At 47.7% G+C, this 18888-nt stretch overlaps 2 protein-coding genes across 3 annotated transcripts in view; both read right to left on the bottom strand.

Annotated features, from left to right (window-relative positions):
- Positions 1-340: 340 nt before the first annotated feature.
- Positions 341-18888, bottom strand: part of LOC115466176 (major histocompatibility complex class I-related gene protein-like) — an 80141-nt gene continuing 61593 nt past the window's right edge. The window contains exon 7 of the mRNA XM_030197266.1: positions 341-1316. Within this exon, the coding sequence (XP_030053126.1) occupies positions 1294-1316 (23 nt within the window). The 3' untranslated portion in view covers positions 341-1293. The remainder of the gene's footprint in view (positions 1317-18888) is intronic.
- LOC115466177 (class I histocompatibility antigen, F10 alpha chain-like) overlaps positions 5499-18888 on the bottom strand; it is a 159558-nt gene continuing 146168 nt past the window's right edge. The window contains exons 1-4 of one of the 2 annotated variants that reach the window (XM_030197268.1): positions 16169-16240; positions 7721-7981; positions 6418-6693; positions 5499-5645 (exon numbers count right to left, since the gene is read on the bottom strand). In XM_030197268.1, coding sequence (XP_030053128.1) covers positions 5584-5645; positions 6418-6693; positions 7721-7745 — 363 coding nt within the window. In that variant the 5' untranslated portion in view covers positions 7746-7981; positions 16169-16240 and the 3' untranslated portion in view covers positions 5499-5583. Of the gene's footprint in view, positions 5646-6417; positions 6694-7720; positions 7982-16168; positions 16241-18888 lie in introns of those variants that run through there. The other variant, XM_030197269.1, reaches the window with a different exon arrangement.

Raw genomic sequence — 18888 nt, 5'->3', positions numbered from 1 at the left:
GTTCTATGCTTATAAGAGTATTTGTGTGTTTCCAAAAAAAAAAAACACGTTTAAAATAAAAGAGGTGCCAGTTGGCGTTGTGGTGGATGTTTATTTGGATTATTACTAATAAAAATGATTTAAACATAAAATAAAAGAGGTGACTGATGAGATGGAGGGGTGAAAGTTGAGTGGATAGACCAGAAAACTGAACAAAGCTAAAAGTGAAAGATCAATGTCTTAGGTGGATATAAGGGAAGAAGCAAAGACAAGAGGAGAAAATCAACAAAGAATAGAGGAATGCAGAAAGCAGAAATGAGAGCGAGACAATTAGAAAAATAAAATGACCAGACAACAAAGGTAGAAAAAAATCATTTTATTTACAATGCAGTGATTGGAATGTGTCAGTTTTTGGAATTTACATCTGTTATCTTTATAATTTGAACATTATATAGGGAAAATGCATCTCTGACTATTTCTCTGGTGTCGCACTGCATGCAGAATCTGGCTACTTGCAATGTCAATTTAATTTTTATCTACATATTTCTCTTTTCAGTTTGTGGTGATTTATTCTATTCAGAGTGTCTATCTGTGTTCAGTGTGACAGAGGCCAGGTGTTCTGTTTGCAGACCCCACACTGAAGTTTATGGCTGAACTGGTGCCACTGGATATATGATGATTATTATTTTCATTGTGTTCTTGTTATACTGCTTTTCTGTGATACAACAACACAGTTTACAGGTGGCATACAGCCCAGGTACTTTCTCTGTCCTTAGTGGGCTCATAATCTCAGTTAGCAAATGAAACCTGGGCAACAGCGGCCCTTTGGCACCTGAGACAGTTTCCTGCTCTACCTATCCCTAAATCTGTAAAAACACTCTTCCCGATATTTAAAATGATTTCACTGGCCAGTGAAATAGCATTTAACTACCTAACCATGGATATTCAGCGGGAAATAACGGAGCCACATTAAATATTCAAATCTTGCCTTAAAATTTGCTACATCTTGATCTGATAATAGGCAAAGAATTCTACAGTCAGGGCAGGTAGCGAAAAAAAAGCCCTTTGAATCATACAAGACATTTCTAGTTTCTCTGTTCAGTGATTTCCATCCCTTTTACCAAGACAAAATAGAAATACATGGGGGTGATGCTTAATAAGGCAGAAAATGGTGAACCATGTCTCTGGGGCACTGTCTCATGTGATTGCTCTATTTTCACTCACATGAGAAAAGCAGATTTTCACCCCCACCCCAATTCACCCCTACTAAAGAAAAAGTATAGGGTATCTTCTCCTCAGTTTTGATGTAGCAGATCAAGTCTCTTCTCCATTTTCCCCTGTGGAAGAGAAGGTCAGACATTAAACCAGCAAAGCCCCAACAGCAGCGGTTAATCTTCTCTCTCCTCTGCCTACCCTCTACACCCAGAAACTACAAGCTCCAGCACCCATCCTTACAGATGGCACAGGATCCATTCCCATGCCTGTCTCCCCCCCCCCCCCCAAGAATCTATAAGCTCCAACCACCAAGAAGACTTGGGCTCTACACCCCCTCCCCCCTGGGAAATAACATATGGGTTTCAACCCTTCCCCTCTCCTACTGTTCTGATGAACACACAGGGTTCCTCTTTTAGGCTCCACCCTCTGAGATTACACAGACTCCACCCCCCAGAAAACATACAGGCTGCTGCCTCCCAAGTTCTGTTGATTTTATTAACTGATGTCTTGTATTATACTGTGCTTTAATATAGAGGGAGTTTAATAAAAAGGGACGGGAGAGTTAAGACTGATATAACCTATCAGGGGATGGAAACATTTGGGGGTAAACTGTGGATTGTAAATTCTCCACAATGGTGTGTGGAAATTATCATTGAAATGTTAGGTTGAAATGTTTCTTGTTGGTTAAATAAAAGAAAATTTGATATACTTACTGTGTGCTGGCATGTACAGGTTCAGAGCTGAGAAAAAGAAACAGCAGGCCGTCAGTGAGGTGCAAGACACAAGATAGATAATTCCTCCCCTCCCAATGCAGTTACATAATCTCAGTCCTTACACCCATGCAATCAGTAAATAACTCCCCTCTGTATGTTCCCAAATAACCAACCTTCCCTTATGCCATTACATAGACCCTCAGATGACACATTCCGAAGACCAAACTATACTGGACTCAAAGGGAAGCATTGTCATACTGGGACAGACCGAGGTCCATCAAGCCCAGTATCCTGTTTCCAACAGTGGCCAATCCAGGTCACAAGTTCCAGGCAAGATCCCAGAACAGAATAACAGATTTTATGCTGCTTATCCTAGAAATAAGCAGTGGATTTTCCCAAGTCCATCTTAATAATAGCTTATGGACTTTTCTTTTAGGAAGCTAGCCAAACCTTTTTTAAACCCTGTTAAGCTAACTGCTTTCAAAACATTCTCTGGCAACGAATTCCAGAGTTTAATTATACATTGCGTGAAGAAACGTTTTCTCCAGTTTGTTTTAAATTTACTGCTTAGTAGCTTCATTGCGTCTCCACCTAGTCTTAGTATTTTTGGAAAGAGTAAACAAGTCATTCACCTCTACCTGTTCCACTCCACTCAGTATTTTATAGACCTCTATCATATTTTTCCCTCAGTCGTCTCTTCTCCAAGCTGAACAGCCTTAGCTGCTTTAGCCTTTCCTCAAATGGAAGTCATCCCATTGCAAAACAAACCTTCCCCAGGAGTTGAGCTCAGGCTGTGGCAGTGAGAGCATGGAATCCTACCACTAGACCACCAGAAGCTGCCCCAAGGACTACATAGCAAAGACAAGACCAACAGGAATTGAGAGTAAACTTGCGCACTGACATGGGACAGCAGAGATCACAGATAAGAACTGTGGTGGAAGCCTTATATGCCATTAGAAGCAGAAAGACGACTGCAGGAGCAGAAGGACCCCATTTCTCTCCTCACCTTTACACAGTTTCTGTTTCTTTTTCCATATCAAAACTCCAGCTATCAAGAGGAACATGATCCCCACAGCCAGGAGTGTCAGGAGGATCCAGGAACCAGCAGGGACAGAGGCTGGAGAGAGAAAAACAGAGAATTTTCACAAAGACAGATGTATACTAAAAGGTTCCTGGAAGATTTCTCTCTCCTACCTGCACCTATCATGGGCTTATTTCTATGTTTAAGACATGGATCCCCACAGTTACAGGAGTTTTAAGGAATCTAAGTTTGAGTCCTTGCAGTTTGTACCACACAGAGGGCCCCTTTTACTAAGCTGCGTAGGCACCTATGTGCATCTAACGCATGCCAAAATGGAGTTACCACTGAGTACCATGTGGCTCTTGCGGTAATTTCATTTTTGGCGTGCGTCCACTACACACATCTGAAAAATATATTTTATTTTCTGGCACATGTAGCAGATGCACGCCAAATGCCATCTGACGCATGTAGGTAATTTACACTAGGTCTATGGCTTGTGGTAAGGTCTGAGACCCAAAATGGACATGCGGCAATTTTGATTTTGCCGCACGTACATTTTTGGGAAAAAAAGAGGCCTTTTTTACAGGTGCGCTGAAAATTATTCTGTGCGCGCCCAAAACCTGCGCCTACACTACCGCAGGCCATAGGTGCCCGGTATAAGAGGCTTGGGGAGGCTAAGCCTCCCCAGCCGGGCGAGTGGCGCCTTGAGTGTCCCCTTCCCTCCCTTTCCGTTAATTACTATCTTCCCCGCGCCATCTTTAATTTACCTCTGCTCCTTCCCCAGCATTGGCCGCATCATTTCAAAACCCGCCCTGCTGCCCGTCTCTATTCTCCCCTCGCTCCCTTCGCGACGTGATTCGTTCTGCAGACAGAGTCCCGCCCTCGAGGAAATGATGTCAGAAGGCGGGACTCTGTCTGCGGCACGAATCACGTCGCGAAGGGAGCGAGGGGAGAATAGAGTTGGGCAGCAGGGCGGGTTTTGAAATGATGCGGCCGAGTCGACGCTGGGGACGGAGCGGAGGTAAATTAAAGATGGCCCGGGGCAGATAGTAAGCAAGGGGAGGGAAAGGGGAGACCCAGGGTGCCGCTGGCCCAGATGGATGGAGGCAGGGGAGAGGAGAGTCGGGCTGGGTATGGATGGAGGGGGGCAGGGGACAGAAGGGAATTGCTGGATGTTCATGGAGGGCAGGGGAGAGGAGGGTTGCTGGAATGGGTGGGTGGATAGAGGGGATGGCAGGGGAGAGAGGAGGGTTGCTGGACATGGGTGGATGGAGGGGAGGGAAAAGAAAGAGAGGAGAAAAACTGCACATAGATGAAGAAAATAGGGAGAAGCTGGATCCACTGGACAGTCAAGTCTGTGGAGGACCCAGCTTTTACTTACGGATGTAGGGAAGAAATGAAGAAGAAAGGCGGAAAGTAAAGATATAAATGGAAAGGAAGCCCTGGAAATGGAGTTAAGAGGAAAGATAGCAGCAGAATCGGATATTGGGCCAGCATGATCAGAAAAACAAAGTCACCAGACAAGTGACTTCCCTCCCTGTGTCCCGCCCTCACGCAAGTTACGTCAGACGAGGACAGGACACAGGGAGGGAAGGCCCGAAGGGAGGCGATCTGCAGACTGCTGCTGCTGCACTTCTTTCACATGGAGCGAGGTCGAGGTGAGGCGCTATGATTTGAATTCAGGGGGGCCTGGCCCGGTGGTGGACAGAGGGGGGCGGGTGGAGGGGGGCGGCAACGACGATGAAATTGGGGGGCCCCAGGCGCGGCCTTGCCCCGGGCCTGGACCAGTCTCTCAGCAGCCCTGACTGCAGTGTACTTCAGACAGGCGGACCCAGGACCATAACGCCCCTACCTCTTACATTTGTGGAGGAAACAGCGAGCCCTCCAAAACCCTCTGTACCCCCATATAGGTGCCCCCCTTCACCCGTAAGGGCTATGATAGTGGTGTACAGTTGGGGGTAGTGGTTTTGGGGGGCTCAGCACACACAGTAAGGGAGCTATGTACCTGGGAGCAATTTATGAAGTCCACTGCAGTGCCCCCTAGGGAGCCCAGTTGGTGTCCTGGCATGTCAGGGGGACCAGTGCACTACAAATGCTGGCTTTTGGTTTCGAAAATTGCCGAAAGTCAAAGACGTCCATCTCTAGGGACATCCAAATCCAAGGGCGTCCTTGGTATTTTCGAACCGAACGATGGAGGTCCATCTTGTTTCGAAAATACGGTTTTCCCACCCCTGGATTTGGATGCTTTACAAAAATGTCCAAATCGCAACTTGGATGTTTCTTTTGAAAATGCCCCTCTTTGTCACTGAGAGAGACGGGGGAGCCAGGTTCTCTTCAGGTGCAAAAGTGAAGCCCTCATAAAGAGCCATCAGTTTCTTAAATAGCATTGGTCACTTTCTCAGGGGAAATACATTTAAAGAAAGTGATTTTCATTCATTGAGAGCTGCTCACCTGTCTTTATGATTGGTGTCTGCAGGCTGTTGTGCTTTACAACACAGGTGTACGTGTGTCCATCCTTGGAGTCGATCTCTAGGGTTTTCTGAATCTGGTATGTCTTGTCCTGGTTGGGTAGGATCCCACTGGATGATGTCTCTAGAAGTGTTGTCTGCCCATCCCTCACCCAGGTGACATCAGCGTCCCGAGGATAGAACCCAGTCACATGACATCTGTGAACGACAGTGCCATCTGAGGAGTGATGACACTCACCTCTGGGGGGACTGTAGGAGAGAAATGACATAGGGATAAGGAAGATAGCAAATTCTAGGGGCTGATTATAGCCTCTCACTAGCCTTAGGTTTCATCTTTTCTGTGGCTTCTTTCATGACTATCATTATGAAATGATATATCACATCACCACATGGATATAATCTTTTCCCACAGTACTGTAAAAGAGGAATAAACTGATCCTACATTCAGCACATCTGTCCCACAAGAGTGTAAAATTACCCCTCATTATTCACACCTCCCCTGGGATATCTTATAAAGGATTTCTGTGTGCAGAAAGAGCCTTATATAAATGACTATATCCTGGCTAAGTTCTATCGCACCTAGATGCGGTGGTACATGGATGGGCAGCGTGGGGATTTACAATATTATAAATTGACACACACTGGGTGTGAGAATGTACATCAGCTCTATGCACTGTTGGCATAGGTTATATTTATTTATCTATTTATTTATTTTAAAAATTGTATATATCACATATAACTAGGTGGTTTAAAAAAAACATTCAAAATAAAATAAAACAACAATATACAAAACATAAACAAAAACATAACATCACCACTCAACAGTAAAAAAGTCCAGTCCATGTGGGTTTACAAAAATGCAGCCACAAACAGTTGTGCTTTCAAAGGTTTATTAATCTTGATATACCGCTAAAGTTCACATGAAAACACAGCGGTGAACAATTAAAAATGAAAAGAAACAGAAAACGAAAAGAACTCCATTCTATGTTAGTAACATAATAATCCTCTTTGCCATACTTACTCTGCTGTTCTAAGATGTGCTTCCCGTGCGGGATGTATTTCTTGAGTGTCTCTTTGCACTCTCTCATTTGGTAATTCTTTACAAAAGCTCGCCACCCTATGTCCTTGTCCAATCTTTGCTTGAGTGGAATCTCTTCTGTCATTGCTGCTACCCACGTGTCTGTCTCAACATCGAAGGTAAGAATCACCCGCCCATCATAGACATACTGAAACAGCCCCTTGATGGCTGTGTCTCCACGTACCTCACAGCTGACGTACATTTGCATCGTGTGAACCCCTGCATGAACCAAACAGAGAAACACAGAAGATGTCAGCAGATAAGAAACCCCGCCCTCAACGGACACACCCAGACTGCCCATGTCTGCCGCCTACTGGTCTGTCACAGGTCTTAACTCCATCTCTGGTCATTTCTGGGATATCAACAGACACGGATTAGTTTAATAAGGGGTCTTTTACTAAAATATGTTAAATTTTGAACTTAACAAGGGATATTAAAGCATGGTAATCCCAGACCTAATGCTTCATCAAGAAAGGGGTTTCTACTTATTTTTATTGCAGGTCGTGCAACACGCCACTGTGCTACAGGTAAACTACTGCAACAGCCCTTAAAGCATAAACTGGCCCCTAAGTTCTTTACAGGAGGAAAGTTCTCTATGAATTGTTCTGAAGAACAAGATAATTGATACACTGAAGGCCTTTCTTCCAGATGTGTCATATATAATGGTGCCACTCCATATATAATTCTATGAACTAATGTACATATCTAAACATTTATATGGGCCTCGATTGGCAATCAATGCAGTTTGTTTAAAAGAGTGGTTACTCAGTCTGATCTCTTTGCATTACAGATGAATCTGACTGTTGTATTTTGCAGTGATTGGAGGCTTTTTAGTAATTTGTCTGACCAACCAGAATACTGTGCATTGCAGTAGTCTAAGGCAACAGAATGAGGGGAATCTGTTATTATTTTTAATCATATGTAAAATAGTTTCTGATTCATCTTAGATGGCAAAGTTTCAAAAAAACATTTGTATAAATAATTTAATGTGAAGATCAAAGGACAAGATGGAGTCTAGGATGACTCCTAAGACCTTACAGATGTTTGAAACATTAGAAATCTGTTCTGTTTAGTTAGATGGTTGACCAATAAATTTGATTTGACTTATGTGAGTTGTGTTTATAACTTAAGGAATTCAGAAACATTAAATGTTTTAAAATGTATAAACCACCTGTCCAACTCAATATTTACCCACAGCGGTGTACAAAGGTAACAAAGAACAAATAGATTCCAAAAACCTACTCACCGCTGGTGTGGTTATAGTGTTGCATGCAATCTTTTCTGCTTTTTTTATTTCCTTCCTGATAGTGTCTGAAGTCCTGGGTTTTCCTTTCAAAATATTCAGAACCCAAAGCATCCCACACCCAATCCTGTAACACAGTGACCTTGCATGTATCGCTGCTGTAGGAAGCAAGTTCAAAATCATCCACTATCCCTATGGCTCAGTAATGAGGGATTCCTTCAGCTCCTGTTATGCTTGTCACCAGCAGTCGCCAGATATGGTGCCCTGAGCACAAGGAGAAAGACATGATGGTAGGATGAGTTTTATTTTACAAGAAATACAGTTAGAAACTTCAGCTCTCTCTTTGCTATGGCTGCTTCCTCTCTAGAGACAGCAACTAGACTCTGGTTCTTTACCAGCTGCCCCCCTCCCAGTCAATCCCCTCCAAGGTATTCCCAGTGCCCAGCAGAAGAGGGGCACTTCGTACCTACCTTTGCCTCCTCCACAGGCTGCCTTCAGTTTCATAGTTATAATCATGTGTCACCCTGCAGCCTCACAGGACCTATTAACATTACATCAGACTGGGGGAGTAGCATAATGGTTAGAGCAGTAGGCTAAAAACCAAGGAAGCCTGTGTTCAAATCCCACTGATGCTTCTTATGATCTTGGGTAACTCCTTAGCTTTCCATTGCCTCAGGTGTAAACAGAGAGGTTGATGGAGAAAGCTTGCAGAAACAGGAAGTTACATTAGAAGCAGGGGCGTAGCTACGGGTGGGCCTGGGTGGGCCCAGGCCCACCCATTCTTGGCTCAGGCCCACCCAGTCCTAGTCTGCGAGCCACTTGCAGCTCTGATGTTATTTTTTTCTTACCCTCAGCGGCGAACGGGCGGCCCTAAAAGCAGCAAGCAACCAGGCTCGTCGACTCCGTCCTTCCTTCGCTTCCTGCCCTCTCAGTGTCCCGCCCGCTCTAAAGGAAATGACATCAGAGGAAGGCGGGACGCACGCAGAGAGGGCAGGAAGCGAAGGAAGGACGGAGTCGACGAGCCTGTTTGCTTGCTGCTTTTAGGGCCGCCCGTTCGCCGCTGCGACTTGGGGAGTGGAGTGGAAGTGAGCCAGCAGCCTATCTATTCCACTCCCCTGTGCAGCCGTCGCCGAGGCAAGTTAAAGCAGGCAAACCTGTGAGCTGCTGCAAGCTGCATTCACATTGTCGTTGTTTGAGACAGACAGATGGGAGATGCTGTGAAGTGTGAGAGAGGGGGAGGGAAATGCTGGATAGAATGGGGAAGGGGATGGATAGAAACAGGATGGGCAGGGGAGAGAGGAGAATTGCTGGACAACAGGGATTGCTAGAGGGGACAGGGGAGAGAGGAAATTTGCTGAAGATGGATGGAGGAGAGGGCAGGAGAGAGGAAATTTGCTGGATATGGATGGATGGAGGAGGGCAGGAGAGAATGGAGAGTTGCTGGATATGGATGGATGGAGGGGAGGGCAGGGGAAAGGAAAGAGGAGACTTGCTGAACATGGATGGATGAATGGAGGGGACAGAGGACATTTGCTGGATATGGGTGGATGGAGGAGAGGGCAGGGGAGAATGGAGAGTTGCTGGATGGAGGGAGGGGAAAGAAGTCAGGGAGGAGATGCGCATGGATGGAGGGGAGGAAAGAGAGGAGAAATGCTGGATGTGGATGGAGTGGAGGGCAGGGAAGAGAGGAAAAATGTTGGACAAGGATGGAGGGAAGGAAAGACAAAGGAAGGAGATGCTCATGGATGGAGGAGAGGGAAGACAGAGGAAGTAGATGCACATGGATGGAGGGGAGTGAGGAGAAATGCTGGACATGGATAGAGGGGAAACTGCTGAGTAGAGGAAGGATAGGGACAGGGGTACAGATGATAGACAGGACACATAAGGACACAAGAGGATGGTGGATATGGTGAGAGAAAAAATATCAGATGGAAAGAAGACACTGCATGAAACAGAAGACACTGGGACCAAAGCAAATAGATCAGACAACAAAGGTAGAAAAAAGTATTTTATTCAGAATTTATTAATTGGAATATGTCAGCTTTTGGAAATGTGCATCTGTGATATTTTGCATGTAAGTTTCAATTTTTCTGGTATTGCTACATGCTAAGTCTAACTTCTTGAGTTAACTTTCCAGTTCAGTATTTTGCCTTCATATTTTTTGATTTCTAGTTCCTTGTGTCATGTCCGTTGTGTCATGTGTTGTTCATGTGTGATCAAGGTGCAGTATTCTGATTGCGTGTAGTATTTGCAGCCCCTTTTGTTTTGCTTTTTTTTTTTTCACGAGGTAGTGTATTGGTGTTTTAGAGCCTAGTGTAATTACAGTTCTGCCTTTTGAAGCATAAGGTTGTAGCTCGTCCTGTCCTTGGAATTAGTGCTGTTATGATTTAGTAAGGATATGAGTGTGTTTTTGCACAAGTTTGTGTATAGCATTTTGCAGTGGAGCGATTGTGGGATAATGTAATTATATTTAAAAATATCAATTTTTCCATTAAGTATGTATGTGGTTATACTGATGCAGGGCAGCTTTTGAGCAGACTACTTAGAAATCCATCATCAAGTAAATTCTAAGGCATTATTTTGTAGGATCCCAAGAGACACTGCTCATACTTATATAGACAGTGCGTGCCCACCCATTTTAGCTCTGGGCCCACCCAAAATCTCAGGTCTGGCTACGCCACTGATTAGAAGGGGACAGGATGCAGTGGAGAGGAGGCTCCCAGGGTCAACAGCAAACAGCCTATGTGAATCGCTGCTGCTGCCCTGAGCCCTCTATGGAAAAACAATATTTTAAGGTAGGGTGGAGTTCGGACACAGGGGACATGCTGAGGCGGGGCCCATGCACATATCACTGTAGCCTGGGTCCCCACCTCTCTCTTTCTTCCTCTCTTGCTCATAATCCTCCACCCTTCACACAGTCTCTTTTTTGCTTATCCTCCCTCCCAAGCAATTAATGGTCCTGGGCACTGACCGCAGCTGCCAAAGAAATAGCGGATTTCCTATTTTCCCACCATGAATAAAATAGTACGGTTGCTGGGTTAGTCTACTTGAGAGGTAATAAACAGAGATAAAAGAATACAAAAGAAGAAGATAAGATGACCCCCATTTTAATGGTCTTATGTAATATATATTTTGGACGGCCATGAGTTGGCTGTTTGTAAGCTTGAACTGCATAGTGCAGGAAGTTTGAAACTGTTCTCTTTGGCAGCACCAAAAAAATTCCAGGGTATGAGCCGGGGTGCCAGGATGCAATTTCTAGGTGCTATGATAACCTGGTGCCTGGAGTAGTTCAGCCCTGGCATAGATTATAAAATGCTATAATTTATATGTGAACTTGCAAAATATAGGCACAGATGCTTACACCAGCTCTAGGGCTGCTCTTGAAATCTAGGCATATGTTAGGTGAATTATGCTAATATTTTATGGGAAATAGAAGGAAAGTAGGGCACTGACTTATCAATCCTATATAATAATTCTCACCACCAACGTTCTAATGTGGGACTGCCTGTGTCCGTGTCTCCTGAAGTTGCTGAGCTAGGCTCCATAGCCAGGCTGACATCACACACAGCTGATTCCAAGGCAGGGGAGGAGTAGGGAAACACTCCTCCCCCTGCTTGGGAATCAGCTGTGAGTGCGCTGCTCAGAAACTGACAGGGGGGGGGGGGGCACCGCAGACAACCCCACCACCACCACCACCTTCTGCCCCAAACCTAGAAGTCCAGCAAATGAAAACAGTTCTTATTTTCTCTCTCTCCCCTGCTCCCTTCCATCAGTGCCATGTTGCCCGGGGAACCAGCAAGCACATCTGGCCAGATGGACCCAGTCACAGCCATGTTTCAATTTCACAAATGCCCCGGGCCAGGGGACTGCCAACCGGAGGGTGGAGGGTGGAAATGCACCAGCAGCCCAGCACAAACCCTGTGACAGGCACAAAGTGAGAGCTGATTCCCCCCCGGTCTTACCCACATGGTGCACCAGCGCCCATGAGCGACCACAGCAATACGCCCCTGCCGCGCTTCTCCTCGTCCTCTGTCTCTCACTCGGCTGCTGCACGCACCACCGGCACCAACTCCGCCGCGCGCACATTCTCTCCCCTCCCCCCTGCTGCGCGCCCATTGGTTTGCACTGAGTCCACTCCCTCCCTCCATCTATCCTCCTTCCATAGCTGCACTTGGCCTTGCTGGGAGTTAAAGCTCACGCCCAACCCCTGTCTCTCATGTGGTGGGCATGTGCGCATTGCTACCACCACCCCCAAGCCAATTGGAGACGGGCGTTTGCAGAAAGCCCCTGTGTTGTAGACAGCGCACTCAGGAATGTGGGGGATGGGCAGCCTGTTGTCCAGACAGCATTACCAGTGGCAGGTGCGGGTGGCGAGGGGGTTTGACGGGGGGGGGGGGGTCACTGGACATGGACTTGCTGGAGGAGGGGCAGGGGGAGGGGAGGGTCGCTGAACATGGGTGGCTGCAGGGGGGCAGGGTGAGAGGAGGGTCACTGGACATGGATGGCTGGGGGGGGCAGGGGAGAAGGAGTTGGGGAGGGGGGACCTAGACCAGAGGGGTGGGGGTGGGGAGGGGGGCCGTGCGAGAGGAGGGCCGTGGGGAGGGGGGCCTGAGACCAGAGAGGGGGCATGGGGAGGGGGGCCTGAAACCAGAGAGTTGGGGTGGGGGAGGGGAGGGGGCAGCGAGAGGGGGGTGGGGTGGGGTGGGGCCTGCGAGAGGGCGGGGTGAGGGCACACACTCACTCACTGTCTCTCACATACACTCTCTGTCACACACACTCTCTATCACACTCTATCTCTCTGTCACACACACAGACACTCTGTCTCTCACACACAAACACACACACACACACACACACACACTTTGTCTCTCTCTCATTCTCTCTCTGACACACACACTCCATCTCTCACACGCACTCTCTCAAACATACACACTCAGAGGAAAACCTTGCTAGCACCCGTTTCATTTTTGTCAGAAACGGGCCATTTTTACTAGTATAAAATAACACCTACCTGGGCACCTCCAATGGTGCTTAACCATGTGCCTTCCACATGCCTGTATGCGCAAAAACGTAACACGTATATTTGTTAGCGGAAACGTTACATGTGGAACTTACAGAAACAAAGAGGAGGCTGAGTTGGCAAAGAAGTAAGAAGGCTGGCAGCTCCCTCCTCCCAAAACAATTCACCCTGCCACTCACAAATCTTCGCACAACTGTATAAAATTCTTCCCTCCCCTCCAAGAACACTCCCAAACCTCACCCACCATACACATACCCCTTTAAAAAAACTTTTACCCCCCCCCTCACTCCCACCATACTTGTGTCCCATCATATATACACAAGCGGTCTTACAAAAGCAGTACAAGATTAAAAACAAACACATTTACCTACATAAGTGGTAGTGAATGCAAAAGACCCCTCTGAAAATGATGTGTATTCCAAGGACTGCCCCTTTCAGTTCTGATCAAAGGCTGCCTCAGCTCCCTGTTCACAATATTTCTAACTCCTCTAGTGACCAAAATCGGCCTTTGGGATCCCCTGATGTCCTTTGTTACATGAATTCCTGGTCTCAGACATAAATGCGAGCATCCTGCCTTCAACCTTACTGCCACATCTGATGGAGGGACTCAATTACTCTCACGTTCAGAAGTTAAACTGATGGCAGCCTTTAAGGACTCCTCAGGGCCGTGCCTAGGGTCTCTGGCGCCCCCCTGCAGACTATCAGTTGGCGCCCCCCCCCCCCCCCCCCCCCCCCCGTGAAAATGATCGCTCACCACTTGCCACACTGAAAGGAATTGTCAGTAATATTCTTAGAAACAAATTGCTATACATTGCAAAATAAGATAGCAGATGTAAATTCTCAAAGTGGACATATTCCAAACGCTAAAATGAAAATAAAATGATTTTTTTTCTACCTTTGTTGTCTGGTGACTTTCTTTTTCCAATCATGCTGGCCCAGTATCTGATTCTGCTGCTATCTGTCCTCTTAACTCCATTTCCAGGGCTTCCTTTCCATTTATTTCTTTACTTTCCTCCTTTCTTCTTCATTTCTTGCTCTATATCCATTTCCAACAATTTCTCCTCTCTCCCTGGGTCCTGTCCTCCCATCCATGTCCATCCTTGTCCCTCTCTGCCCTTCCCTCCTCCATCCATAGCCAGCAATCCTCCTCTCTCCCCTCCCCTCCATTTTCAGCAATTTGTCCTCTCCCAGGGCCCTGTCCTCCCATCCATGTCCATCCTTGTCCCTCTCTGCCCTTCCCTCCTCCATCCATAGCCAGCAATCCTCCTCTCTCCCCTCCCCTCCATTTCCAGCAATTTCTCCTCTTCCTGGGCCCTGCCCTCCCATCCATGTCCATCCTTGTCCCTCTCTGCCCTTCCCTCCTCCATCCATAGCCAGCAATCCTCCTCTCTCCCCTCCCCTCCATTTCCAGCAATTTCTCCTCTCCCTGGGCCCTGTCCTCCCATCCATGTCCATCCTTGTCCCTCTTTGCCCTTCCCTCCTCCATCCATAGCCAGCAATCCTCCTCTCCCCTCCCCTCCATTTCCAGCAATTTGTCCTCTCCCTGGGCCCTGTCCTCCCATCCATGTCCATCCTTGTCCCTCTCTGCCCTTCCCTCCTCCATCCATAGCCAGCAATCCTCCTCTCTCCCCTCCCCTCCATTTTCAGCAATTTGTCCTCTCCCTGGGCCCTGCCCTCCCATCCATGCCTCTCTGCCCTCCCATCCATGCCTCTCTGCCCTTCCCTTACCTCAGCTCTGCGCCTTGGGGCCTTTGAATCTTCTGGTCGCAGCAGCAGCATCAGTGAAAGCGCTGTCTCCCTTCCCTTCACGCTCGTTGGTTCCCTCAGTGTCCCGCCTTCTTCTGACGTCAGAAGAAGGCGGGACACTGAGGGAACCAACGAGCGCAAAGGGAAGGGAGACGTCGGCAGTCTCTCACTCTCAGCAAAAAAACAAAATTAATGGAGGAGTGCCGCGGGAGCAGGCAGCAGCGGATCAGCAGCGCTCTCCTCTCTCCTTTCAGTCAGCACTGCACTCCAATGCGGCAGCAGCGGTGTCACTCGTTGGCAACACCCCAGCCCCAGGTCCTTCGGAGAGTGTCGGCCTGCAAGGCTCCAGGTGCAGCGTCACACTGTGTGTCGAAGAGCTGGGGCGGAGCTAAACAGACCAATGAGCGCTGCGCACGGGAAGGCAGCAGCCAGAGCCAGCAGCGCATGCGCATATAGGCGGTGCAGCGCCAACGCGAGAGGTTTGTTTATATTTTTTTAATTTTTAGAACACTGACGTCTGACTGCGCCCTTGAAGGTGAGGCGCCCCCCTGCCGTGCTTACCCCGCTTACCGGGTTAGCACGGCCCTGGACTCCTGAATGTAATTAACTGCTCACAGCCATGAAGCCAAAACATTTTCCCTGGGATCCCATATATGGCATCTTAGTTTCATGCAGATATTACAGCATATTCTATAGCAATGCACGTAACTTAATTGGTTACTTTAGCTTTGTTAATTGGATGTTAACAAGCAATTATCATCAGTAATTGGCATTAAGATTTACGCGCACAACTCGCTAAGCATATTCTGTAACATGGTGCGCCTAAATTCTAAGTCACATACTTGAAAAGGAGGTGTGGCCATGGACGAGGCATGGGCGTTTCTAAAATCTATGCGCGTTGTTATAGAAAACACCCACTCTGCACCTAATTTAGGCATCAAGATTTACTCCGACATGGTGTAAACGATTGCGACTACATTTGATCGCATGGAGAGTTGCTTGGTGTTATTCTAGATACTGCGTGGAAATTTAAGTCTATTCTATAAAATGTAGGCATACTTTATAGAATACACCTAGGCATATTTTTTTCCATGCAAATTTTCAGGCAGCAGAGATAGAATATATAGCAACGTAGTAACATAGTAAATGACAGCAGATAAAGATCTGAACAGTCCACCCACTTTGCACAAGATAAACTCATTTTACATGGAATGTGATATGTATACCCGAGTTTGATTTGTCCTTGCCTTTCTCGGCACAGACCGTAAAAGTCTACCCAGCACCGGTTTTACTCTCAAATTACCGGTGTTGTCACCCAATCTCTGCTAAGATTCCATGGATCCATTCCTTCTAAACAGGATTGCCTGGTGTTTATCCCACAGGTTTGAATTCCATTACTGTTTTCATCTCCACCACCTCCTCCCAGAGGACATTCCGTGTATCACCACCCTTTCTGTGAAAAAATACTTCCTGACATTATTCCTGAGTCTGCCCCCCTTCAACCTCAATTCATGTCTGTAATAAATGCCTTGTCCAGTATCAGTGTCACTGGACTACTATATTTCTCTTCCCTTTCTGATGCTGGGGGTTGCATTCACTCCTAACGTGCAGGGGAGCCCCAATCCCCTCCCTCAGTTCACTGGTGAAAGGCTGAGAGTCCACAGGGTAATGATACCCTTACTCACCCTCAGACTGGGTGCAGTGCATGCCCAAAGGAGACAGCATCCCCAGTATAAGCACCCCAAAATATCCAGCTCCCCTCATCTAATCCGGTTTCCACAGCAGCTAAGAACAAAAGGGCTGCAGAACTTTCACTTTCTGTTAGCACCTTCTTTCAGTCCCACCCTTCTCCAGTTCCTACTGTTAATGTTTAACTCAATGTAGAAGCTCAAATGAGTGAAACCTTCCCCCCCTCCCCCCACCGAGGGAAATGTTTTGCAACTTAGTACAATCCATGTTACTAAACCATCCAGATTACTGCAACGGAACCTACGCGGGATGTAAAGAACAAATTATAAAGAAACTCCAAACTGCTCAAAACACAGCACCAGACCTCCAGCACCCACCCACCCCCATCGCTGGGTGGCAGGGTGGGAGAGGGTTTGGCTTGGCCGGCGGCCACTACATTTTGTGGGGGTTTGGGGGGGGGGGCTGGAGACCCTCCGGATCTCCAGCCCTCCTTGAACATGGAAGGGGGGGAATCGTCGGGGGGGGGGGGACCGGAGGTCCTCCGGACCTCCGGCCCCCCCCCCCCCGTCGCTGGGTGGGAGGGTGGGAAAGCGTTTAGCCGGCAATGGCAACAACATTTTCTGGGGGTTTGGGGGAGGGGGGCTGGAGACCCACCGGACCTCCAGCCCCCTGTTTGCGTTTGCTTTTGGGGGGGAACGGGGGCCTGCCAGCATGCAACTTCATGCTGGACAGGGCTCACCATTCCTCCCCAATGATCCGCAAAGTCTAACGCCAGCTCGGAGCTGGCGTTGATTTTGCTGCAGCCAGCGACCCAATCTTTGGCACGCTGGACGCTGATCATTGGGGATGAATGCGTTAAGCGCTGATTAGCATGCATTTGCAAGCTAATTGCACTAAGAGCCCTGTTTAGCATGCATTTGCATGCTACTTGCGCTAAGAGCCCTCGAGTGCGTTGTTTCAGGCGCTCGAGGGCTCTGATCATGGGTCGGCTGCAAACTCCGGTGCTAGAATGGCGTTAACAGCCTCTAACACCTGAGTTTGCTTTTGATCATGAGGGCCTTTGTATTTGTTCATGCCGGTATTGGCGACTGCCACTACTGCACTATCCAGCTGATTTTTGAAACAGATCACCACCCATCTTCCGAAACAAATCGGGAGATGGGCGGCGATCTCCTGAATCCGCCCAAATCGGCATAATCAAAAGCCGATTTTGGGTGGCTTGAATTGCGTTCCGTAGCGGGGCCAGCGAAAGTTCAAAGGGGGCATGTCGGCATGGTCGCGAAGGCAGGACAGGGCAGGATGGGGCGTGCATTCAGATGGCTGTCTTTGCCCGATAATGAAAAAAGAAATCCGGCCCTGATAGAATTTGGTCTGCTTTATTTGGATCCTTTCTTTTTAGGTCCAATTCCAAAAGAAAGTGCCCCAACTGACCCGATGACCACCGGAGGGAATCGGGGATGACCTCCCCTGACTCCCACAGTGGTCACTAACCCCCTCCCACCAAAAAAAAAAACGTAAAAAACTTTTTTGGCCAGCCTGTATGCCAGCCTCAAATGTCATACCCAACTCCCTGACAGCAGTATTCAGGCCCCTGGAGCAGTATTTAGTAGATGCAGTGCACTTCAGGCAGGTGGACCCAGGCCCCATCCTCCCCTACCTGTTCCACTTGTGGTGGTAAATGGGAGCCCTCCAAAACCCCCCAAAACACACTGTACCCACAAGTAGGTGCCCCCCTTCAGCCCTTAGGACTATGGTAATGGTGTAGAGTTGTGGGGAGTGGATTTTGGGGGGGGGGGGGTTTGGGGGGCTCAGTACACAAGGGAAGGGTGCTATGCACCTGGAAGCTAATTTTTTTTTTTAATTTTTAAGTGCCCCCTAGGGTGCCCGGTTGATGTCCTGGCATGTGAGGGGGGCCAGTGCACTACAAATGCTGGTTCCTCCCACGACCAAAAGGCTTGCAGTTGGCCGGATTTGAGACGGCCGGCTCCGGTTTCCATTATGGCTGAAAATCGGAGTCGGCCATCTCATCTAACTCCAGCGAGCGATTTGGCCGGCTCCAGGCGTATTTCGAAAATACGCTTGGCTCCGCCCCTTCGTGGAGCCGGCCCCAAAGATGGCCGCCCATCGTTTTGGCCGGTGCCATTCGATTATGCCCTGTAAGCCACATTGAGCCTGCAAATAGGTGGGAAAATGTGGGATACAAATGCAACAAATAAATAAATAAATGAGGCAGCACTTTCTCCAGTTACAGCCCCCAACGCTCCTCCTCACATCACTTCTTGCTAAGCAGCAGAACACTCCACAAGGTTGCTGGGCTGAGAAAGAAAAATAAGACCCGAGGAACACAGGCCCAATTATTTTTTTTAGTTATATATTTATTTTGGATTTTGCTCACATCTTTTCAGTAGTAGCTCAAGGTGAGTTACATTCATGTACACTGGATATTTGTTTGTTTACCTCATGCCTTTGTGTTCTTTCTAGTCCAACAGAAGCTGGAAAGAATGACACAAAAAGGGTCATGAAATGCCTATTGTCTGGGGGCAAAATTTAATTGCACTGGATAAAACCTGGCATATGAGAAAAACTGGTGAAAAGACACATCGAGTTGAAAAACAGGTCAAATCGGAACAAGGGTTCCAGAGAAATAACCCCCCCCCCCAACAAAAAAATGGGCCAAAGCATTTCTGTGGGAGCAGGAGTTTCAGGTTCTGCACAC

The sequence above is a fragment of the Microcaecilia unicolor genome, chromosome 3 (assembly GCF_901765095.1).
Source record: "Microcaecilia unicolor chromosome 3, aMicUni1.1, whole genome shotgun sequence".
In the NCBI taxonomy this organism is placed as follows: domain Eukaryota; kingdom Metazoa; phylum Chordata; class Amphibia; order Gymnophiona; family Siphonopidae; genus Microcaecilia; species Microcaecilia unicolor.
Note: the sequence above shows the minus strand (reverse complement) of the source record. Positions and strands in the feature narration are given on the sequence as shown.